At 38.3% G+C, this 25354-nt stretch overlaps 1 protein-coding gene across 14 annotated transcripts in view; it reads right to left on the reverse strand.

Annotated features, from left to right (window-relative positions):
* Window positions 1–9644: 9644 nt before the first annotated feature.
* ATP2B1 (ATPase plasma membrane Ca2+ transporting 1) overlaps window positions 9645–25354 on the reverse strand; it is a 56695-nt gene continuing 40985 nt past the window's right edge. For 8 of the 14 annotated variants that reach the window (XM_085538389.1, XM_085538398.1, XM_085538376.1 and 5 more), the window contains exons 12-22: window positions 23249–23486; window positions 22231–22410; window positions 22063–22150; window positions 21693–21799; window positions 19855–20046; window positions 19447–19660; window positions 19102–19313; window positions 17923–18030; window positions 15796–15978; window positions 15350–15436; window positions 9645–11118 (exon numbers count right to left, since the gene is read on the reverse strand). In XM_085538389.1, coding sequence (XP_085394515.1) covers window positions 10807–11118; window positions 15350–15436; window positions 15796–15978; window positions 17923–18030; window positions 19102–19313; window positions 19447–19660; window positions 19855–20046; window positions 21693–21799; window positions 22063–22150; window positions 22231–22410; window positions 23249–23486 — 1921 coding nt within the window. In that variant the 3' untranslated portion in view covers window positions 9645–10806. Of the gene's footprint in view, window positions 11119–15282; window positions 15437–15795; window positions 15979–17922; window positions 18031–19101; window positions 19314–19446; window positions 19661–19854; window positions 20047–21692; window positions 21800–22062; window positions 22151–22230; window positions 22411–23248; window positions 23487–25354 lie in introns of all 14 variants that reach the window. The other 6 variants (XM_085538433.1, XM_085538426.1, XM_085538419.1 and 3 more) reach the window with 2 other exon arrangements.

Consider the following 25354-nt stretch of genomic DNA (forward strand, 5'->3'; position numbering starts at 1 on the left):
TACTTTAAGACTGAGTCAGAATCCAAGGTTTGTTCTGCATGCTTCTTGCTTGATAAAATTCTACGTCTTGTTTATGTATCTCCTAGCTCAGGGTGAAGCTTAATGGCCTGTCCAGTGTCAGCAAGGTATGTCAAGGTTTGTGCAGTGACACTGTTTAGATATGTTAGTTTGACTAACTTATTTCTGGTGGTTTGTAAATCAAATTGTTGTTCTAATTTTGAATTTTCTTGCATCCCTGCAAAACATTTATGCTTAGTTGTAGTGCCAAAACAAACAAATAAACCTAGCAGCTAGCAGTTCTCCTCAGGATCAGATCAGTGCTAATGCTGGTGCACAGGAAACGTTTGGAGTTTGCTGCTAAGCGTTGCACTACAGCTTTTGGCAGCCTTTATTCTGTAGGTTCTCTTGGAGAGGCTGTCAAACGACATCCTTGGATGATTCATTTTCTAGGTTTCATCAGCACATGGTGCCACCACATGATCAGCTAATAACAACAAACTGATCTGCATCACAACTTGTAGGCTAATAATGCTACGCTACTGCTAAAAGTAGGTCAGTTCAACTGAAATCTTTTCTGATTACTATGAGGTTTGTTAACAGTAAACAAGGTACTTTCAGTAATCACAGAGTAGTGCAACGTGTCCCTAATATTCCTCACATCGGTTCTCCTTTCCTCCTGTGATGTTTACAAACTGTGTGGTTGTTTACTGATTCCTCCCCACTGGCTGTATAGTTCATCTTTGAACTTAGATGAAGATGAAAGAACTGGAGATAGAAAGGTGGACTGATAAGATAACTTTTTTGGTAGATCATTAAGAGCATTTTTCTGCATGTGTAAATTGCTCTTGTAGATACACCTAATGAATTTGCTAAATGAAGACTGTATCATGACATCTTGATTTTTTCTCTGTGTTTATTCTTAAACTGAAACTTGTCAGCTGGTCACCAGGTAGGATCTTGAGATTAAACTGCCTTCTACTAAGTTTGCACACTAGATAACGTGGAATTTGCCCCTGCAACCTTGAGTTAATATCTTTTATTACTTGTTTCTTCCTGTCTGACATAGGCAGCCAGGGTGGAACAGACCTTCTCTTCTCTTGTTCGACTGTAGATATTTGCAAGTAACAGCAGTAGCCTCAAAAGTTCTCTCTCTCACATCGCATCTGCCAGGAGGTGCTACATGCCTGAACTGTTACTCAGCTGAACCTTACTCATTACTTCACCTTTGTCCATTCTGCCTAAGTTTACAAGAAAGTAACCACTAGTAAAAGTTGATGAGGTAACAGGAAGATAAGAAGGAAAAACAAGATTTGATATAGACCTTCAGGAAAAGGAAAGAAGTTTTAACAATTATTTGCATACAGAAGGTTGGAATTAGGAAAGACAGAGCTTAGCTGGAAATTGAAGGAGGGTTGCTAAAAACAGCAATGCCTTTAAGTATGTGGTAACAAAAGGAAAGCTAAGGAAAGTGCATCCACAGCTCAGTGGGACAGGGGACCCACCTACTGCCAAAGGACATGGAAAAGTTTGATGGATTTGTTTCTTTTTGTATCGGTTTTCAGTGATGCATTTTCTCCAGCTTCTCAAATCCTATTAGTTTGTGGGGCAAAACATTATTCACCATAAAAGAAGGTACAGTTATATAGCACTTAAACCAAAGTAATACATATAAGTCTATGGAACCAGACTTCTCTCTCACCTTTGAAAGGTCATGATCAGGGGACACTGCTGTTGATCAGAGAAAAGCCAAAAGAGGACCGGGGAATTAGGGGCCAGTGGAGCTGATCTTCCTCAAGGTTCTTCACGAGCATGTGAAGAACAAGAAAGTTTTTGAGGACACTCATCATGGATGTAACAAGGATAGATCACTCCTGACCAACTTAATTGCCTTCTGCGTTTAGGTGTGCAGTTGCACGGATGTTGCATACCTTGGTAGGCATTTAATATGATCTCAAATAGCAAGGTAGCTTCAGGGGGGAAAACCCTTCTGCTCAAGTTTTGCTCTCCACAGAACAACCATACAGCACGACAAGCATTTTTTTCCCAGTAGCAGGAGTAGCTAAGGCAGCAAAAGTTTAACCAGAACAGATTCTGATGTGGTACACTGTGCTGTCACAGGAATAGTTGGAATGGCCCAGCTGAGAGGACAGTGCAGGAAGAGAGGGGCAGAACACAAGAGGAAACTCAAGGCAGCATCATGGATTATGATTATTATCAATGCAGAATGAAAGAATCAGCTGCAACTTGGTCAGGATTCCCCTGAAACTGAACTGAGCAGTTTGCTTGAAACAGACAGAATTAACTGTGCTCGACAGCTGATACTGTCAACTATAAAAAACACTGAAAAAGTTACATCTTGTCGATACTTTCCAGCCAGGTAGCAAAAGAGACTCACAACACCTGGACATCATCTTTGACAAGTATCAAAGCTTGTTCATTAGCTTGGAGATGTTAGAATAGCAATAACAAACAAACATTAATGCAGCTTTGTTACCTTCCTCTGAATGCATTCAAACATTTCCTATTCAAAGATCTGCTATATTTCGTGGAGCTCAGAACTGCATGTAACACTCGGTGTGAGGCCGCACCAATGAAATGAAATACAGTGAGATCATCACCTCTTTCAATCAGATTTCTATGCTGTCTTTAATGCATCCTAAAAAGCAGATTGCCCCTTGGCTACCAGAGCACACTGCTGACTTGTTACATTCCAGATGTAATACCAATAGATGGTATAGATGGAATCACCTTTGTTGAATTCCCTGGTGCTGCTTACTGTTCAATTCTCCAGTCTACCCAAATCTTTCCTGTAGGACCTCTCATCCCTCCAGAGCATCAACAGCATCTCCCAGTTTAGTATCACCAGAGAACTTGTTAAGGGTGCATTCCACTGCTTCATCCAGATTATTGATCAAAAATGTTGAACAGAATTGACTGTAACTTTTGATGTTTCAAACCGAGTTAATGCTAATACTTTTGAAATAAAACACATAGCAATACACTGGCCCTACAGAAGAAAAATCAAGTACTGTACTATTAGAGAGCCAGAACATGGTACACTAACATTTAGTGTTGCAGGCAGTTCTCACATATCTTGTAAGCATACTCATTTAAAACCTTTTTAGTTTCAGAAACATTTTCTTCTGTTATAAATAAGACTTTGCTATGGCAACTGTCAGAAAATCAACTTTTTTAATAGCTAGAATGTCAAGTTTCTCTTTGAATAACCCCAGGTCATTTTAACATTTGGTCAGCCAGCTAGTTTTACTATAGGTCCTAAAGTTGGAATATTTGGCAGAATTTGTACCTGTTACATTAAGACCAGAATAACAACAGGCTTCCTACATTCACACAAGATTATTTGCACACTGCATTCATTTCAAATTATACATGCAAATAACTTAAAATTCAGTAGAGACACCCAAGGTTGTTGTAACACAAAGTACTACAATTGTAACCAGGTATATTTTGTAATTTAAGGCAGAAGAGAAAGCACTGCGAGTGGTACTGCGTTCTCTTATACTGTTTCACTCAGTAGCACAAAAGCCTGAAAGGAAGTTAAACTGAAAAGTCAGCTTCTCAATTCCATTGAAATTATAGGCTTCTATTATTGAAAATATATATTTGTGCTCTCTATTCTTTCTTATTTAAACAGTTATGTAGATTTCATTAGTGTTGCCAGTGACAAGAGAACCATATTTTTCAGAAACCAGTGTTTGAAACCAGCATCTCCAAGAAAGCGGAACAACTTCTTGCAAGGGTCCCAAGTAGAGGGCAATGAAACCACACCGACCAGCAAATAAGGCAGCTCTTTTTTTCCCTTACGTTTCATTCTTTGTACACTTAAATGATTCAAAAGAGCCAAATAACTGAGTGACAAATTATCTTATTCCTTGAGCAACAGCCGCTTTCCACATGAGTGCAGCAGAGCTTCCTGTAGGCTTTCCCATGTGCTACAGGCTGCTACCTCAAAGTGTCTGAGCACATCCAGTTTGTAGAGTGAAAACCAAACATAAGAAGGCATAAACAAAGTTTAACAGATAGTCGCTGAATAGTGTTTAAAAATAGGACTGGGGAATAATACAGATTGGCAGAGGCCTCAAGAAGTCATCTAATACAAGTTCCCGCTCAGAGCAGAAGAACTTTGTGAAGCTTCACTCTAATTGCCTCACAAAGCATTCTTCCTTCAGTGTCTGTGAGGAAGAAAAAGCCTGTGAATTTTCTTCAATAAATGTTATTTTCTGCTGAATAGGCTTCCATCTGCACAAAATAATGATGGAATAATACTTTGTTTTGAATGTTCAAGTACTGATTTAACTCAATACCCCTTGTTATAGCTCAGAATGTCTTCCCAGATGGCTGTCTGAAGAAGTGCACTGTAAACTGAGGAAGGAGAAGAAGTAGGGAATAGACATAAAAGAAAATCTGCGTAGTTCATCAGTGAGCAGCAGCAGCTAATCTCTGTGATAAACGTGAACAGCAGCTCACAGATTTGTGGATCTCCATTCTCATCCAAACATAATGCCTGTGACTTGCCAGTTACCCTATACTCGGCAAACTCATTTAACAGGACAGTTTCAATACTGATTCTGGGGGTCAGAATGAGCAGCAGGCAACAGAAGGAAAGTGAATTAAATATACTTAGGAAGTGAACATCTCAAATGTTATCCACAGATTTTCCTTACGCTGCATTTCAGCAGTAGTGTACATTCCTTAAAATACTTTAAAGTCTGGCTCAAAACCTATAAAGTTGAAGCACAGAACAGCTGAGTATTAAGATGCAAGTGCAAATTCTCTTCATTCTCTGACATAAATAAAGCCAATATAGAGGTCTCATTTCCCTTAACAGATAGTAAGCAACTCCAGTTCACTCTTACAACACCTCTACTCAAAGTCACTTCTCAAATGTCCTTACTTCATTAAAAACAAACTAACAAACAAACCAAACTGGTTTTCTGTGGGTTTTTACCATTGCCCTCTTTTGAAAGAGGGTAAGAAAGGTTTACACTGCAACACGATTATAGAATTTCACAACAAACTGTTATAAATCTTTCAAGACTTTTGTTTTTTTCTAAAAATATAGTTGGTTTCTTTTGCTAGCCTACAGCATACACAGAAAGCCTTATTCACTCCCTGTAGCTAACCCGCGAGCAAGTTCTCCTTCTGCAACTCCTTCTCCAACCTCCTCCAATCTCTACCAAAGCAGTTCTTACATCAGGATTGAAAAGCCTTGAAAAGGAACAGGACAAGATTAGAATAAGAAGCCACCTCCTTGGTTCCTGTAGACTTTCAATTCACCTACAGTGATTTCTCTACATACATACACCTTTTTTTGCACTCTTGTTTTCCTTTCACCACAAATAGAAACTCTACAACTGCTTGACAGCTATCCCCAGATTCCCTCAACATACCAATTTGATAGCTTAATATTATCCTGAAGTGATGTACTGAGACTGACAATGTATGATTTTGCCCCAGGTGATGCAGCCACATCAGCAGCACTGAAGAAGTAGGGGATCCTTCACGAGAGAGTCTTGCGCTGTTTCAGAGTAGCAGCTCATCATGGCACTAGGCGCTCATGCTGAGGCAACTGGAAGTTACACAAGTGTCTGCTGGAGCCAGGACAGCGGGTTGTCCAAGGTGAGTGCTTAATGACCCGTCAACCAAATGACTATGCAGGCTCTGGCAACTATAAGAGGAATTCAGACTCCTAGTGTCCTAACTTGGAGCTGAACTACACATTCTGCACTGAAGAGCAGTAGAGGGTTCCTTACTTCAGACAGATCCAAAACCTTCCTTGCACACAGCAGTGTTTATATCAACTACCTGGGAAAAGTACTTGGCCTGAAATTGCCATTCACTACTCATTTTCACCTTCATTGGGTGTCCGTGCTTAGTTTAAGATGTAATTCTTTAGGCCTTCACACCAATTCAAATTTGAAGCATTTTATCGATACTTTACTGGAAAAGATGAAGAGCCACAACACACAGTTATTTCCCAGCATGCTGACACTGGGTGAGATCTTGATGTAGAAGGCAGGGATCACAAGGCAAAACATGAGGATGATACAGAAGAACTCCACTATTATACCTCTTATTACATATGCCCTTCACTGATTCTTTGGGATGGTCTTTGACAAACTGGAAGGAGAAGCAAGAAAAAGGGAGAACATATCTGGTTTTAGGTCACATCCACATTCCTGCTAGATTAATTAAGATGGTCCAGATAATTCAGTAAAAGGAAAAAAGCTAGGAATTATTCCTCGTAGAAAATTACAGCATCACAGCAGTGTTCCAGGATTGATGGTTGGTTTTTCTTTTCTTTTTAAACTAAAGAGTAGTTTAGTTCTAGTAGTTTAATAGAAGTGCTTGTTATATGATGGTTCGCAGTGTTATATTAGACACTGTATGATGTCAGAAAGAATGTAGAGGCCCATACGCATGTCTGGTGAGCAAAGATGTAACTTCTCATCTGAAGAATTGTTGTTGCTCATAAAGCAAGTCTGAGAGCTCCTTACCAAAACACCAATTCCAAGAGCTCCCCCTTTTAGGCAATCTATGTTCTGACCCACGTGTCTTTTGACAGCTCCTTTGGCGAGGACCTGAATGTTTGTATTTGATAGTTTTGCAGGTTCCCCCCTGAAGTACACAGCACAACGCACTACTCAGTTCCTGCCAGCACAGCATTAGAAGTGAGCGCATTTCCTCACAAACATCAGCCAAATAGCTGCTTACCTTCGGGAGGTCTGGAGGCTAGTTTAGGTTAAATCTAACGATGCTTTTTAGCTACAGCCATCAGAGCAACCAACTTCTGGAAGAGGGAAAATGACAGGTTAAAGCCTTTACTTGTAAAACTGAAATTGTCAAGGAAAGTTAATGTATCCCCTGGGTTTTATCAGTAGGGTTTTTGTTGTTTTTTGTTTTATCTAAGAGCAACACTTTACTCAGAAGTTTTAGGAAGGTATTCACATGAAGTTTAGGAGCGTTTGCGCTATCTGCTCCAATTCTATACAGGTCAAACTCATTCATTAACTACCAAAAATAAGATGATTTAAAAAATCATTCACTTCATTTTATTTTACTGTTGTGCAGCAAAATTGGTGCCTCCATTCCCATTAAGTCTAGAAATACAGTAGAGTCAAATAACTGAGCCAGTAGGAATGAATGCAGCCTTAAGGAAACTTCATTTTACTTACAAACTCAAGTGCTCCTTTATGTACCCATAGGAGGCTTTTGGGTTAGACACCATGTAAGCCAACGCCTGGATTGGTGCTGTGGTTTCCTGAAGAAGTCGATTAGATATTTCCATATACAGGTCAGGGGATAAGCTGAAGCAGCTCTCTGGCTCTCGACTCTGGCACAGAAAAACTCACATGGCCCTGAACAAGCAAACCAGACCTTCTGTCTCAAGGTAAGTTTAAGTCAGAGCTGGACCGTCCATACTGATAAGGCCCATCCAACAAAGTTAAAGTATTTCAATGAGGGCTTAGAATCTGTAAGATTAGAAGATATGCACTGCTTGGGGAGGATATGGTGGTGGGAAAAGCAAGGAGCTCTTTAGAACCAAGCATTTGTATTGTAAAAGCAGAATGGATGTTAAGACATTCTACTTTAATTTTCACAAGGCTTAGTATTGCCTAGACTTTGCAGAAACTGGCACTACTAGCAGAAGCTGAACACATTAGGTCTTTGGGAAGACTTCCCAATGCCATCGGCCGAATATGAGCTATCCTTATATGAATATTACATTTGCTTGCTCGCTTGGAAACATTCTGGAAAGCTTCCTATTGTTCTAAAAAGTCCCTGGGCATCAATTCATCATCCTTGGACGCTCACACTTACTACGGTTTTCCTACTGGTTTGACATTCTAGCATTTGTTTCCTTTATTCTCTTCAGACTACTCCATGCTGAAGGATTTTCCTCTTCCTGTCAAGGTCAAACCAAAGTTAAGTGTCCTGAGATTTGTCTTATAAAGAAATATATTAGACATCCCATTCAAGACACTGAATTCAAACAGAAGTCAGCCTCAAACTACATTTAGGTTAGTTACTATTGCGTGATCATAATACCACTTATAACTTCTTTAAAAAGAATGAGCTTAAAGTCATGGCAGCAAGAGCTGTTTTATAGAACAAGCATGTGTTTCAGGTTTAAATCAGTCCTGTACTGACATTCAAGAATTTCAGTCCCCATACAGACTGAGATGAACAGCACATTTATTTATTTCAGTTACAATAAAGACAAGTAAACCTTACAACCAGAAAGGCAATGAAGGCCTCAGTAGCTTAGTGATAACCATTTCATAATCTAGGCAACATGTTATGAGTTCTTGAGATCACAAAGAAAGCATCCCCTCCCCCCAACCCTCCCCCCCCCAACAACTTTTCCTTATTTAGGTTTCACTTACACTTCCTATAAAGAACAGCACACTGATATTAACAGAATCAAGAGGGACCACTAATGTACAAAGCCTACATTTGCTCCCCTGTCCCCCAAAAGGCTTACGTGTAGAATTTATTCCAAAAGATACAACGCAGTCATGAGCACAACTAGAAGAGGGAAAAAACTAAAGTCTGTTTTCAAAACTCATGTTAAACTATGATACAGTGAATCTTCCTCTCACGGTGGTATATTGTTATGGGTAATGAAACTCTACACATTTTAAACCGATGCTTATCTGACTTCAGTAGTAGAGAGAAAAACCACGTACATAAAAAGGATTACCCCACCAAGCACTCTAGGTAAGAAATCTGAAGTGAGAGAAGTGCTAGAAACACACGGGAGAACTTACTATACAAAGTGTCAAGTGCAAACTCCCCTTGCCTAGAATTCAGTGTATTTCCTTCAGTAAACTAGAAAAGACTGAATTCAGATGTGGTTGACAGTGGGATACAGTGCTACACATTCAACATTAGCCATTGAAGAACAAACGCAAGCATGAAGTTATCCCACCACAAAGGAAAAGATCTGCTTGAGCCTGTCTCCTTAACCTGCTCGTTCCTGCAGTTTGCTCTAGTATTGTTACCTCCTCCCTCATCACCAATGTAATTCCTCCCAAGCGACCTCTATAAAAAAAGTCTTCAATATTATGGATTACTCTGGGAAAGAAGAAAAGCGATCCACGCAAATACTATGTTTATGAACACAGAGCTGTTGAAAAGAAACATAGTATTAAAGTCATGCTCTTCTGAACAGTAACGGACTGGGAAAACGTGGCATGATCCAGCAAATTCAGCACTGTTCCACCATCCCTAGCTGTTTAAAGAGTGCAGCGGAGGCAGACCGTGGCTTTTGCAGTCTATGACTAGCAGGTTAGTTTTGGTGCATATTATTCAAGTGGAAAATGTACTTTCACTGGCGCCATCAGTCAGTTCTTCTTTTCCTCCCTTACTATTTGCCAAGGAGTATCTTTTGGGCTCAACAAAGACTTGTGAGTACCTTAACCTTACATTCATTCTGAGGCAGCCACCGCAATTCCATTTACCTGCAAGTCCTACTTTTAGTGGGGCTGTTACCATCTTGAAATTGTAGCTAAAAGTAGTTTTAACCAGAAATACAAGAGTACTTTTCAGTGTTTCCTGTGATGGAGCTGAGGGAAAAAAAATAAAATAATAAAAAAATCTGTAATAAACCATCGCTGCAATTTTATTTTAACAAAAGGGCAGGTTTATTCATGTTTACAAACAAGTTTCAAAAACAAAAAGGAGAACATGTATGCTACCCACTAACAACCTTTCAAAATGCCAACAGCCCTCATGCTGCATGAAGGATTTTATAGATTAGAAAAAAATCACAGTTCCACTCACAGTTCACCAAGACAGCACTAAACTAACATGTTTAGACAAAAACAAAGGACTAAGATTCTGATGTATTTTGATTTAATCCATTTTGCCCGAGATAACAGAAATGTTTCAAGCAAGTTCCATCACATATTGATGTCCTGCGTTAAACAATCCTACTAAGTTCTGAACAAAAGTTATTCAGTTAAGTTTCTCAAAATTTTTAAAAATTAAACAGTTGTTTCAAAACCATTAAGTAGTAAATGTATTTAAGAAACTAATCAGGACAGAGGCCATAACTTCATTAGAACACCACTGCTCATGTTTTTACAAAGCATTAGTGTTATCTATTTGGCTATTAGTATCAGCAATTTATCTACAATATTTAACAAGGTAAATTGCAGGCAAAATTTAGTACAGTTTCAATAGAAACACCCTTTTCCTGAAAATACAGCAGTATTTGAAGGACTAGTTTTTTTTTTTAATATTTTTATTTTATTATTATTTATTATTATTATTATTTTTCTCTGCGTCATTTATAAGGAAGCTTCCCATCTATGAACAGGAACAAAAAAGTATCTACAAACCTTGTAAACAGATCTGTATCATTTATAAACATAAATAATCCAAATTATTAACAGCCAACAGCAGAAATTAAAGTATCAATTCAACGATCCAGGGCCTCCTTGCCCTTCCCAGCTTTCCCCTCAAAAAAGGATCATGATAAACTAAAGCTCTGCTAAACACACTGTTCGGGACCATTCTTAAGTACAACAGATGATCCACAGGTCACTTATGCCGAGTTACTGTTCATCTGTCAGAGTTCATTATTACTCCCACCCCCAGAAAAGCACCCTCCAGTCTGGCAGAAAGCTTTTTTGTTTAAAAAAATAAATCTACATTCGTACAAGTGTGTCTTCTGTTGAAGTCCAAGACAAGAATCTCATCTTGTCCATCATAAAGTGTGAAGAGACCCAGTTTCAATTTCTTTATAATGCAGCTAGTGTGTTAACATTCAGCTTACAATCAGAGTGATGTTTCCAAACTATGTAGCGGGCTCCCTGGGGATGAAGAGGTAGCAGACTTGTTCATGTCTGTTGTAAGGTGAATTCCACTGTCAACCGCATTGTTGTTTTTATTGGGAGAGGGTGGGGGAGTAGAGTTGCGTTTTGTTGGAGCATCATCTTCAGCATCAGTATCGTCAATTAGGGGAATATGAGGCTCGGAGTCTTCTATTCTAAACTCAGGATGCGTCATAAAATTGTGAATTGAACTTCGTGTCTCAGGTTTCTGTAGCCCCTCATACAAAGAACTACGAAATGCATTCACCACTCGAATCTGCAAACAAAGAAAAAAGGTAGTTAACACGCCGCAGATTTACTGGCCATGACATAGTTCTTATGAGTTTTGAGTCCACAAACAGCTAGACATGAGTGATTCGAATTTGTATGTGATGCAGTGGAACTTGCAATACACTGTAAAAAATGAAAAGCGTTTCAGTAGAGCACTGCCAGTCTACAAAGTAGGAATAGAAACAGTGAAAGTACTGCAAGAAGCTGAAGGGCCTAAAATTCAGACATGGCAATAGAATTGCTTAATTACTTAACGTGGGCAAAGCACTTCTTTAAATGAGGCCAACAATTACTTATTTGCAAATGAAATAATTTTCAGTGAGTTTTATAGAATACTGAGGGGGGTGGAAAAGGCTGGAAGTAAGTTAAAGGGTAAAAGAGTTACTAATTCTCATGCTGGGAATTTAGGATGTCAACTGACTATGGAAAAGCCAAGCATGTGAAAGCCAATGTCACAATGACCAGACAGAAACGAAGTCATGCAATAAAGGATATGACTAACTATAAACAGCTGTAAATGTTCGAGTATATACCCATCTACCACAATGGAGAAAGTTTCTTACTTAATGATTTGGAAGCTTAGCGCCAGAACTCGGGAACTGAATGCTGTATTGTACACTGAAGATGTAGCTACAATGGGTTATAACTTGGAAGAGACTATTCAAGCAACACTAAATACAAGAGATGCAGGTGATCAGCTTTAGCTTACTTGGGTTTTCAGCTTCCAATGAACGCATGGATAAAATTCCCAGGCTGAACATAATTTCAAGTCTCTTCATTGTTTAACTAACACGTGCAAATCAGAACACCAAGTTTAAAGAAACCGCAAACAAACATTTCAGAACGATATTCGATACGAAATTGGATAGTAAAAAGGGGTAACTTCATTTTACAAAATGTACATGTCCAAGATGACGGGAATTTACACTTTTCCAATTATGGTTTGAAGGATGAAGCCACCTGCTCATCTACCTCTTCTCCTGTGCCCTACAATTCCCTGACCAACTACATTAATTCAGGATTCATTCTTGATTTAACACATTTAATGACAAGCCAATGACCCCTTTGTCCAATACTTCGATCAAAACACATTTTCCAACTTCTGTTAGCTTCTGCCTGTTCAATACTCAGCATCTCTAAGTAACCTGAGTAAGTCTTCAGGAAAGTACACAAAAAGTTCCTGCACAGTACAATACGAAGCAGAGCAAAACTCTGTAGTACAGAGCAACTTACTGTTACAGAACAGTAAGCCAAATTTTAGGACATCCCAGAAGACTTGTTTCAAGCTGAGAAGTATATCAGGATTACTGCTTCCAAACAGGATGTGCCGAGTTCCTTAGTAGTAAAAAAGAAGCAATACCAGGTGAAGGAATGAAGCTGGAAGGTCAAGAAAGATGGGAATACTGACTTCAGAAGAGTTAAGATACACCAAACATCCTCTTAGTGCAAACTGAAAAGGATTCCCCAGCAGCAGTGCGCGAAGTTTGTTACCATAGAAGCTCTGTATACACCACATCGGTTCTGACCACGTTCTTTGATATCCAGAAATAGGTGTTGTTTCCCCTATCCCTGCCCCAACTGTCATTAAGAATTTTACTAAAAAGCTATAAAGTCCACATTTTCATACTGCACGCATGCAGCTGAGCTCCACCGATGATGAAAATCATTTCAAGAGGACAGGAAGGATACATGATATTCAGAAAGGAGAAGACAGGAAATAGTGTTGATGAGCTTGAGAGATAAATGGTTACAGAGGCATCTAACGCTTTACTGTTTATCACATGAAAAACTGAGCACACTTTTTAAGAGTTTGCATGTTATGTGAGACTTAAACAAACCCAGAGTGCTGCATAAAATCTCTTGATACTTTCCAAGTGAATTAGGAGTGACAGTGTCAGACTGAAAGTTTGCAATGCCAAATAAAGATCTGGCGTGTTGCATCCTACTGTGCCACTGATTTCAGTGGCAAAATGAAATAGGACTGCCTTATGGAACTAGTTTTTCATTCCTTACAGATGGTATGTTACAGCATAAGCAGTAACGAAAAACAGTTTTTCAGCTTAATAGGAGAGCTGTAATTATCATAAGAATATAAGGATATCTATAACGAAAGTGTGATTCACATAAAGACAAACAACTGACCTGGATGATCTTATGAACCCTGCTAAGGATCCTTATAACGTCTGGCTGCGAACAGTTGAAATAAGACTACCAGCATTTTACCTTACACTTAAAAGACAAACATCTAACATTTTTAAGGCTTTATTTTCAGCTACTCAAGATAATGAAGCAAGAGAGCTAACTATAAAATTGAATAAGTGAGGAGCGAACAGCACAATCTATGATATCTTCAGGCCTTTCCTATATTAGGTACCAGGATAGTAAGGAATGCAAGTAAGCACTCCAAATCTTACTGGACTGACAGCTGCTTTGGAATAGCAACCTTAGTACATGTGAACTATCTTCTAGCTAACAGCTCCAAAAAAGACAACAATGAACAAACGTGTCTGTTTGCCACTAATATACATTAGCTATCAAAAGATGTTCTCCTAGAGGGAATAGCAGAAGGCTGTATTTCATAGTGAGTATCAAAAACTAGGGTTTTTTTTTTTTGTTGTTGTTGTTTTTGTAGCTTTGTATCTGCATTGGTCATTTGATGCAATGAGATGATGCAGTACCCATTAGGTTCTGCTCAAATGACAGCATGGCATGAAGTTGCTCTCTAGAGAGTTCTCAATGTCTAATTAATGTTCTTGAGTGTAGTTAGGGATACAGGTTACTCATTACCATTTTAAGTAGGAGATGCAATCCTGCATATCCTTACTCTTAAATCTACTTTTCATTTTGTGAGCTTCAGGCATGCAAATTTGCGAGCTAAGCTTCTCAATACCACTCACTTGCAGGGTAGGGAAGTATCTGTGTCGCCAAGGAAGAATGAGTTAGCTTGTGCAAGCTAACACAGAAATTCTAGCCATGTCAAAAACCCCATAAAAATAAAGGAATTAGAAGAAAACATTTAAGGCAGCTCCTGAAATTAAGGGTCTTCATCCACTTGGTAATCTGAAAGCTTAAAAAGCAGGGCAGGGGTGGGGAAAAGAAGCCTTCTCACAGTTATTTTTAAAAACAATTCTTTAACTGGTCTATAGGAAGTTAAGAGAGGGAAGTTAAACATATATTACATAACTAAGATGGAAAATGACTTCAGCAATAGTTGAATACTGAGAGCTAATATCTATTACTGTTACACATCTTCAGACTCCATAATTAAAGCCTACATATGAGTAATTAAATCTCTAGCTTCTACAAAGAGGAAGGCTGAAACTGAAATGCCACTTAGAGTACAATATAAAGAGGGCAGAATTGAGGTGCGACAAGAACTGTACTGCTACTGATGGCTTATGAACTGCTGTCTGAAGAACCTAGAAAGGAAAAGAAACCCTTCAAATGTGAACCAAAGTTTCACTACTTAGCGCTTAAGCCCTTCTTCTTTTTCATGAGCTATGTTTCTTCTGAACTGTATGCATTTAAGGGAAGCCTTGTTTCGCCACCTGAATCCTGGTGTTGAGAAAGTTGTGTTATTCAGTAAAAAATAAAAAAATAAATAAATAATCAAGTCCACAGAAAGCAGAGACTCAGAAGTTCCTCACAAGCTACAAAGAAAATGCATTTAGTGCCCCATGTTCTCTAACTACATTCTTATTTTTAAAACAGCATGGCTTTTCCATCCGTTTCTTCACCTTCTCAAGTATCATCTGTGCTCTGTGTAGTGCAAGAGAGTTGAACTAGATCTACGATTATACACTTAATCAATTTGCTTATTCAACAGAAGTCACCCACATAAGGTGACTTTCACGGCATATACTCGAAAATTTACAACAGTTTTCCTGTTTTATCCTAAGCATTCCTCTGTACACGAATGGATGAAGGCACAGGATGTGCAGGCTCACAGCTTTAAAGTGAAAGTCTTTTGTTGCAATTGTTCCACCTGTTCTCAGCCCTCTAAGAAAAAAAAGCCTTGAGGACTCCACTTTGTGAAAAAGCTCTATGAAAAGCCTGAACGATGAGTTTAAGTACTAAGGAGAAAATGAGAAACGTTAGGTATGTGAATCAGGAAATGTTAACTTCATGCACTTTAGGAACACACACTCACACCCCACAGTAGTAGAAGCAGTAGTAGAGGAAAACACTACATGTGTAGGGGTAGAAATATTTGTTACATCATGGTGCTGGCTGGCGATGGAGGGTTGCCGCCTTAGAGCCCCCTGAATGGTACTTCCACTCTGGAAAGCATTCACTACATCCATCTGCAAGGAATCAGAGATTGTGACAGCTTGCTCAGCAAGAGAGAGAGAGAGAGAGAAAGAGAGAGAGAGAGAGAGAAAGAAAGAGAGAGAACAAGAGAGGACCATCCCCATCTATAGCACACAAAAAAGTAAAGAAAAAAAAGGCACTTTTTTTGTTTAAATACAGTAGATACACAGGGAAGAGCTGAACTTAGAGTAGAAGAAAACAGAGAACCCTGAGGGATTGTACAGTCATCCATATCCCCTCGAGAGTCTCATCCACACCATTTAAAACTGCCACCGTAGTCAAAGGACTGGGGATGGAGAAGAGTGATTCCCCTCCTAACACGCACCGCATCCTACCTTTTCCAAGACCATACCTGAGTTTGTATTCTGTTTAGGCCCCTAAACCACAAGATCTGACCACGACGTAATTCTCGTTCAGCATGGTCAATCTCCTCCACGTCTTCTGCTAACTCTTCTTCAGGAATCTCTTCCTTTTGTGTTCCATGACCAGCTTCCTTAAGAAATTTCAGGCGGCTAGTTGGGATTGTTGAAATCAACTAACAGCGAATAAGAAATAGGTATCAGAATTATTGTTTTATGGGAAGAAAAAAAAGAAAAAGAACAAACATAATAACATACAGCTTGACATAATATCCTGTATACACGATTAGCAAAGTTGGAAAAAAAGAAAGAAAAAAGAAAAAAAAAAAAGATGTAAATGGCTAAGTGCATCAGTGTAGAGCCGTCACTCCAGATGAATGGCTGCACAACTCTTAAGCTTTCTCACAACCTCAATAACATTTAATTAGAAGTGGCCACAGCTTATTCAGAAATACAGAAGAGGCGGGCATTCTTTTGTCACCTGAGCGGTATTGATCCACTTGCAAGGTCAGCGATGTTTCCAAAACCCCTACATCAAGCTACTAAATTGCTAGTTGTTTGTATTATATCGCTACTTGTTTTTAATTAATTAATCTAGCTGAAGCTAAACAGAAGCTATATATGTCTTTTCCGGCTTTCCTTTTCATCCACACCTTCAGGGCTATTCTGTTGAACTATGTAGTGAAGGAGAATCATCTTTTGATACATCCCATCTAGCAGATCCACATCAGTTCCAAGCCTGCTTTCCTTGAGCATCATTAATCTAGAAGGCCATTTCAGAAGCTGCAAAGGAAAAAGACTGCTCCAAAAGCGAGATAAACTGCCTTTCATACTGACATTGTTACTATGACTTCAGTTTCTACTATTAGCAGAAAGTCAAAAGGTCTTCCACTATGATCAGACACTAGAGCAGCATGAACTGCAGCAGGGAAGCTCTGCACTTCCAGGATGCTTTGGATCAAAGGTATTTCAAGCTGCCATGACTCTCTATGAGGCTGCTTTTAAACCTCAGAATGACTCTATTCAATTTTTAAGCCTTCTTTAAAAAGTTAATACCCACATTTAGAATATGCGTTTATGTATTTATTTACAACTAAAATTCACCCTGAAAAGGTATTCTTTACAAATTAGAAGGGAAGAAACCGTACTGGAAAAGTCTTCATGTGGTATAAAGAATTTAGACAACCATGTCATTAACTAATGAGAAACTACACAGAGTTCTAAAGTTTCATGTAAATAAGCTCACAAGTACTGCTGCATGTGCAACAGCAAAGAAACCCCAAGGAAGAAAATAATGAAAATGCAGTCAGCTTAAAAGTATATTCCATAATTATGCAAATGAAGATTTTTAAAGAGAAAACTTTTGAGTTTTGCTGCATTTCTTGCTACTCTAGGATATCTTTAAAGAAAAACGACTGGCACACATAACTTACTCATTTTTCAAGAAAACCATTCAACATTACGTCAAATACACTGAAACATTAGCATATGAATTGCCTCATGTTCTTACAGAAGTTGTTCTTGTGTTTATCTGGCTGAAGACAATTTCATATTTAAAGGCAACTACAGCTGCTTCTACTTAAAAATTACTGAACGTAAATACAGAATCACAGAATGGCCTGGGTTGAAGATGACCAAAGTGATCATCCAGTTGCAACCCCCCTGCTGTGTGCAGGGTCAGCAACCAATAGACCAGGCTGCCCAGAGCCACATCCAGCCTGGCCTTGAATGCCTGCAGGGATGGGGCATCCACAACCTCCTTGGGCAACCTGTTTTAGTGCTTTACCACCCTCTGTGTGAAAAACTTCCTTCTAACTGTCCTAAACCAGACATAGTATCTAGTTATGACTTTAACTTGCTTGATTAGTTAGTTATTAGTAAGGAATGTCTAACTGCAGACTTACTAGCTATTAACCCAGGTAATTTTAGGCAGCATTCACAGTTAATTTCCACAAATGTATAGTCCACTTCAAAGATCAGAATGCTTAAGGTAGACCTGTTCATCTGTGTCCTTCAGCAAGCTTTGAGTCAATGGTATAAAAGAATAATCTCTTACACATGGAAAATACAAATTCATTAACACAACTGGATTTGACATTTAGAAAAAATTCTATTTTTACCTGGCCCCAGAGTAGTGTTCCCATGCCCAGGAAAACAGACCACAGCCACTGTTCAATTGAGAGTTTTGAGCAACTGAAAGGTTTTCCACCAAACTGCACAATAATTACCTGTGAAGAACAATATCATTAAACATGTATCAGTGATCCATTACTAGAAAACTCCCTAGAGCTTCAAGACCATCATAGACAACTCTGCATTAAAACACTGGATTTACTATCTCATTAAGCACACAATTATTCTTCAAATGGTATACAAAAATAAATGGTTTTATGTACTTGACACTACAAATTCAGTTCAGCCATCTCAGAACGAAGTTAACTAATGATCCAAGTTAACTAACGATCTTCTATTAATGCAAGTCTCAGATATCCAGAACACACGCATTTCAGAAATCGCTCAACAGAATATTACTACATCCCAGTCTTAAGCATGACAGTTTGACATAAAAACTATGATGATGGGCTGAAATCTGAAAGCCAAGTTAAACACATCCTCACTGACTTACCTACTTACAACAAGCTGCACAGGCCCTAATGAGTAAGGTATCCCACTGCATAGGAACTATATGCATGGAACGCTGCCCTGGAGAATAAACATTCAAGCAGCAGGGCAAGCATCAAAGGAGACAGTATCAGCCATTAAATAGGGCTCCTGACACTGGAAAGCCCAGGAGTATCTTTTATTATTAACAAAGAATAAGACACTGTGCAAAAACACAGAACTAACTTATATGGGAATGTAAGCCCCTTATGAATCGCTGATAAAGAGAACAAAACTGCAGGCAGGATTAATTCCTATGTATTTGGGTTTGTCTCAAAACAAGTCTGCTGCACTTATGACTGATGAGTAGATTAAGTGAAGCAACTTTACTCAAAGTAGAATTGCATACATTTGCGTTGCTTGAACTGTTATATGTTTGTTAACATTCAAGGAATCCCAAGGTTAAGATCCATCCTACACCTGAGATTACTCATGTCCAAAATAAACTGTGTGAAAATGAAAAATAATTAAATCATAAGAACATAAAAATTGAATTGTTGGCTATTTCACTGTTATTAGACAATCATTATTTTTAATTATTAATAGTATGATGTTGCCCATTCTTCACAGAAATAAAATGTCTGGTTGCGGAAGCATTAGTTGGTTAGCATTTCCAACATAAGCAATAAGTTACTCACCTGCACAACAAATGTTCCCAGAACAATAGTACAGAAGATGGCGTTGTTAAAGATTCCTTCAAAAACGTTTCTTTCACCATGAATTTTCCGGGCATTAATTTCATTAAAAAGCTGCATCATTACAAACGTATTAAAGACAATAGTATAATGCTCTGAAGGAGGGGCATGCAGAGGTGCATTTCTTCCGCTATCAATATCAAAAATTTTCTCACCTGTGCATAAAAGACATTAAGTCAGTAGCTTAAATTGGTGGCTTTATGTACACAGATAGATAGAACATATACTAAAATTAGGGAAAAAAAAGTAAAATAGATTTTAAAGTCTTCATCTCTGTCCAGTTCTTACCAGCAAACAGGAGCGTAAAGACCACTACGAGTTGGTAGAATGCATGACCCAAAATGTTCTTCATCATTGTACGAGAAATCAAAGGTTTGTTTCTACCATAAGGCTTTCGCAACAGAAGAGCTTCGGTGGGTGGTTCTGTCGCCAAGGCAAGAGAAGCTAATGTGTCCATTATCAGATTTACCCACAGCATCTGCACAGCTTTAAGCGGAGAATCCTATAAAGACAGAAAGGTAAGCCCCTCCAGTACAAGTGAACAAACTACAGCTATTAAAGGCATTTGTTATAAAACACTGTCACATTTTGAAGGGCATTACATTTTTCAGGCTAGCATACAACTGAAAGCTGAATTCAAGAGAGTCAGTCATGATATTTACAACACTTATTAGCTGTAACTATCAAGGTACATACCTGTGTTATGCACGCTCCTGTAAAAGCAACAATTACTGCCACTACATTGACAGTAAGCTGGAACTGAAGAAACTTCGAAATGCTGTCGTATACGTTTCGTCCCCACATAACTGCTTTAACAATACTTGTGAAGTTGTCATCCGTAAGGATAATATCAGAAGCTTCTTTAGCTACATCTGTTCCAGCAATTCCCTGGTAGAAAAGGAAAAACACTAAGGAAATGCAACACGATGCAATGTTGTACATAGTAGGAACAATTACATCCCTGGTCAGCATACAAGCATTCATTTTTATTTCATCATGTCTTCAGAACTACTTTAATGTAAACAAACTAAAGATTTACTGAATCAAGCCTTGCTTCCATGTTCTACTACAGAATGGAAAATGCAAAATAAAATCCTCATCTTTACCTAAAAGATTTTAATAAAGAAATCTCAAGCTGACAATATAAAGCACACTGCACAAGTTCTCCCTGTTCAAGTTAAAGGCCACCAGATGGTGCAGTACTACAGTTTAGTCCACATGCTACATGGATTCCAGGAGAAGGAAAATGCACGTGTACCTACACGGTAAAGTGATGTAGACTGCCAAAAACTTTTTGCAGAATACTGACAATGAAAAGCAAGACATTAAGTATAATTGCATATGACATTGCAATGCAATGATATTGTTAGGTTTTAAGCACCTGGAATCTCCTACATATGTAAAAAGTTCAACTTAGTTTACGAATTAAGTGTAATATCTCCTTAAAGTAGGTGATTTTTTTTTTAATACCCTAACTACAACTCAATAGGAAATTTAACGATCCTGATTCTTGATTTGCCAGTTTGCTACAAAACATCACCTGCACAGATATGCATACAGAGTTATCTCTATGCAGAGTTATCTTTATGCAGAGTTATCTTTAAGTATGATTCTGTGACTGCATGGGAAAGCAACTAGCCCACTTACTTAAACTTGAATCCAAATTTGTAACACAGCATAAGGGGCTGCAACTTAATTTATTTGTTGATAGTGATCAGATTTTGAAGGAATTACCACTCTTAGCTGTAATTTTCCTAATATTTAGTACCACCACCGTAGGTAGGCCACCACACAAGCCTTGCCTCTGGAAGAGACATTTATGTACCAAATTTTTAATATCTTTAAGTTCACCTACTAACTGAGAGGAGACAACACGTCATCTATTTAATTCCTTCTGGTCAGCTCAGGAAGAACAATAAAATTCCCTTAGCTACCATAGGCTGCTCAGGTCTCTGCAATAAAGTGTGCTTAACACATGCTAAATTTAGATTTAAATGCTTTGTTTTATCCATGGCAGTTAATTTTCATGGACTGTTAAGACTCTGTTTGGCTACCATTTCAAAGGGTGTTTGAGAATTTAAACTGAGAAAGCGTGGTGTTTCCAAACTCATACAGACAAATGCAGATCCTGGGCTGCTAGAATATGCTGTTTTATTTAGGATGTACAAGATGTCTTGTTACCACCTCCAACATAACTTTTAAACATCAACTTGTGCTTTTTGTCTCCACAGTCTCCCTGTTCTTCTGCATCATTTCATGGAAAACAGTTTTGCTTTGCAAGTGCCTGAAGATCTGCAGTGTAAGATTTACTCACTGGCAGAAGCCAGAAGGATATTTTTATCAAGTAAAAGAGATGGGAAACTGAGAAAAAAAGTAATTAGTTTTAAGTGTCAGAGAAGTTAACGCCCTTAAGCTAGCTGTGTATTGGGCTCATGAAACAAGTAAGGGTGTTGAATCTTCTCAAAAGCGATTTGACAAACTGCTTTAATGTAATAGTGCTCAAAATATTGAAAGTAAAAAAAAAATAGACATACCATAGCAAATCCAACATCTGCTTTCTTCAGCGCAGGACCATCATTGGTACCATCACCAGTTACCGCTACAACTTGCCTCTGATCAAAGACAGTGCTGTCAATTATACCTAAAGTAAAAGGACTCAGTATTAGAGTTCAAACCACACAATGCAACAAAGACTGAGGTTCATAGAAAAAGCCATTTTATCACCCTCATACAAAAAAATAATACCCACACAACTAGAACCATCTATAATTTATCTCTCAAGAAAGGAAAAAAAAGAACCAGTTGGCATATGAAGACACCCTCACTGGCATTTCCCACTACTCATAATCCTACGTTTCTCTAGAAATATAACTTTACTTGGAAGTTCAAATAGTTTTTAATTACCTTTTACTAGAGTGTGTTTGTCAGTAGGAGATGATCTTGCAAGAACACGTAGCTTTGGCCAAATTTTATCTATTCGCTCTTGCTCTATCTGCAAAAAGATCACCAGGTTTATTTTGCAATTACAAGCCTTTATGAAACAGCTGATCCAACATAAGTCAATATGCTTACCTCTCCTTTTTCATTGCGTATTCTCCTATTAAAGTCTTTGCCCTCTAAACACAGAAAGTCTTCACCAGGATTCAGAATACCACATTTTAATGCAATAGCACGAGCAGTATTAATGTTATCACCAGTGACCATACGTACAGTTATGCCTGCACGCTGACATTTTTTTATTGCATCAGGTACCTATATGTAAAAAGTAAAAATAACAAAAAAAACAAACCCTAAAGTTAGACTACATGAGCACTGAATAAATGAATAAATTCACATGTCTAGACACGTGCATGAAATATCCTCAAGTCAAACCAAAATAACATCAGTGCTGTTGCTAAGGAACACTTGAGAAATTTAAGTAACTTACCTTAATCATTTTCCACACAAATGACTATTCTGGCAGAAGATGGTTGTTTTTCGTTTTATTTTTCTCATTTATTCCCCTTTTATTTTCCAAATGCTGCAGTGTGCCAAGTCACTGCAGGAAGCCCCATGATACACAGTATTGGCTTTACATTTATGCTTATGTAAAATGAACTACAGGTCACACACTACTTGTCAGCCCACAACTTTGACTGTGAAGTGGCACTAGTGCGGGTCAGAACAGAGTCCTCCTTAAAGCATAAAAGCTTTTACTGTTGAAAAATACTGCCCTCCATAGACCTCAATCACAAGCAGATCTCCTTAGCTCAGTTGACAAATCCTCTTCCCCTTTAGAACCTCGCAGCAAACACAATGGCTAATATGATCCTAATCCATACTCCTAATATTCCGAGTAGTTTAAAGAAGAAAAAAAGACCAGTTGTTCCATCTACTGAGACACTGCTTAGTAAGCGCCTTAAGTCATTAGTTTGCACAGAGCTTCAGTAACACAGCGTAAGTGTCATTAAGGTTTTAATCTGCTTTTGTAGCTCCATTAACTTTTCCCCCCAAGAAATTAGATTTTCATCTATTAACTATGCTAAAGATACAAAACTCACTCTTTACACAACTGAAAACAGAAACACTGCAGCTTACTCAGTGACCCTACCTCAGGTCTCACAGGATCTTCAATCCCAACAACAGCAATGCATGTCAGACCAGTAACGATGTCATTTTCGTTGTCCCATTCCGGCTCTGGTTCCCCTGCTGGAAAGTCTCTAAATGCCAAACAAATGGTTCTGAGCCCTTCAGAAGCCATTGGCTCAATTACAGTTTTAACGATATCATCACGGTCCCTAGGTCTGAATACCTTTGGTTCTCCATCAGCACTCAGTATTTTGAAGCACCTGAAAAGAGAAGTTTAAAGTTAACAGATGTTCACCAAAGTTCAGTCTCTTGTGGAAAGTGGCTTATTAGTCGATGTGTTTAAGTTTCCACAAGCTTTACTCTGCCAGACAGACACACCAGCAGATAATCATCTCCGTATGCACTTAATCTCTTCCTAACTGCAAAACATGCTAGCTGTTAACTGAGATGGTTGTTCTGGGATGAAAATAATGCTCTGTAAATTATGGAAACAAAATTAGTTACCTCCCAGAAGTAACCACTTCTCACTGTACTTAAATGTAGTGAATGAACTGTATCAGTTAATACAGTTTCAAGTTCAACAAAATCGTCCCACTTTTAACAGCTGCACACGTCTCATTAATACAGTAAACTTCCAAACTTTCCTGGAGAGCACACATACTTTACATAATACTGTCACAAATATAACACTACCAAGTGCTTTTATCAATAAATTCAATTTGGTTTCTCTGAGTTTTTACCAAAGGTCTGCCGTAACACAAAGCCATATGAGCTTGTTTCAAAAATCAGTACTAACATGACACTGAAAAAAGCCAAGGATTTATGACATTCTGCAAACACCTGACAGATCTGATGGGCAACTTCATTACAACCGAAATTTGAAGTCTGTCATTGATTTAGGTTACCTGCTCAAATGTCAGCAACCACTGCGTAAATCTTGTATTATCACCAATCACAGAGCTCACGAATAATCCCAAGTACACAGAGATGTCCACATGGAAAGCAGTAAGTTTTATGTAAAGACTGAAGCAAGTTTTAGTTAAAATACTTGAGATATGAGTGTAAATAAAGAAGAAAAAACTGCTCTGCTTGAAAAGTTTATGCAGCATTTCTTCTATACTTACAGGTGACTCCTTTATATTATTTTAAAAAATATATATTTATATTCATATTTAAGTTTTCAGCGCTCAGTAGTCATCTCTGTGACAGTGAAGAATGTGCAGCACAACTGTCAAGCCATGTTATGAGCTCTATGATTACCTTATTTCACTGCGCAGACAGAAAATAAAGAAAACAGCTAAGATTTTCTCAGATGGTGCTGCTCAAATAGTTTCAGGTTTATGCCTACTCCACTGCTATCTAAATCACTCCATATTTTCTCAGTCTTTCTTAGAGATTGCTATTTATTACCTCGGATGTGAAGGCAAATGAATCGCATGAGTCAGAGCTGAATGAGTTCTAGCATATTCTAAAGTTCAATTGCTCAACAACAAAATAAGATATATTCCCAAATGTAAAAGCAATGCATGTGTGGGCATACCCTACTGATGAAGCTTGGCTTAAAATCTAGCTAGAATTTAGATATGAATTATTCCAAAGATCTGTATCAAAAGGAACTAGAAAGTCCTTGAAAGACAGACATTTTGCTGTGAGCGCTAAGCTGATGGAGAAAAATTATCTTCTCTCTTTAGTATATTAGTACGTCCCTACATGACAATCCTGTGGCCTGGTAGCAAGTTAAGATGGTACGTGCTACTACTAAGACTAGAAAGAGTCTGAAGGCAGAACTGAAAACAGACTGGTTACAACTAGTGCTCCTAGATAATGTAACATAAAGCATGCAAGCCCCTAGTCTGCTTAGGAGTTACCACAGCTTTCTTCACACTAAGGTTTGTTCCAGTGGCTACGCATCTCTCACTAACAGTCTAGCCACTAAAACAAAATGCCTCTGGAAATGGGCAGACAAGTAAGGAAATAACTTGCTTTGTCATACTAAAAGAACAATTAACTTTCTCTCTTACTCAAGGTTCAATCTTCTATTAAAGTAATCAGCTTTGACACCAATTCACGCTGACATTTGAAGCTGAAAGTAATCTTGTGCAAAGGCACCAAACCCTAGACAGAGTTT

Source organism: Coturnix japonica, chromosome 1 (assembly GCF_054131305.1).
Source record: "Coturnix japonica strain WE chromosome 1, WE-NBRP24, whole genome shotgun sequence".
NCBI classification, from domain to species: domain Eukaryota; kingdom Metazoa; phylum Chordata; class Aves; order Galliformes; family Phasianidae; genus Coturnix; species Coturnix japonica.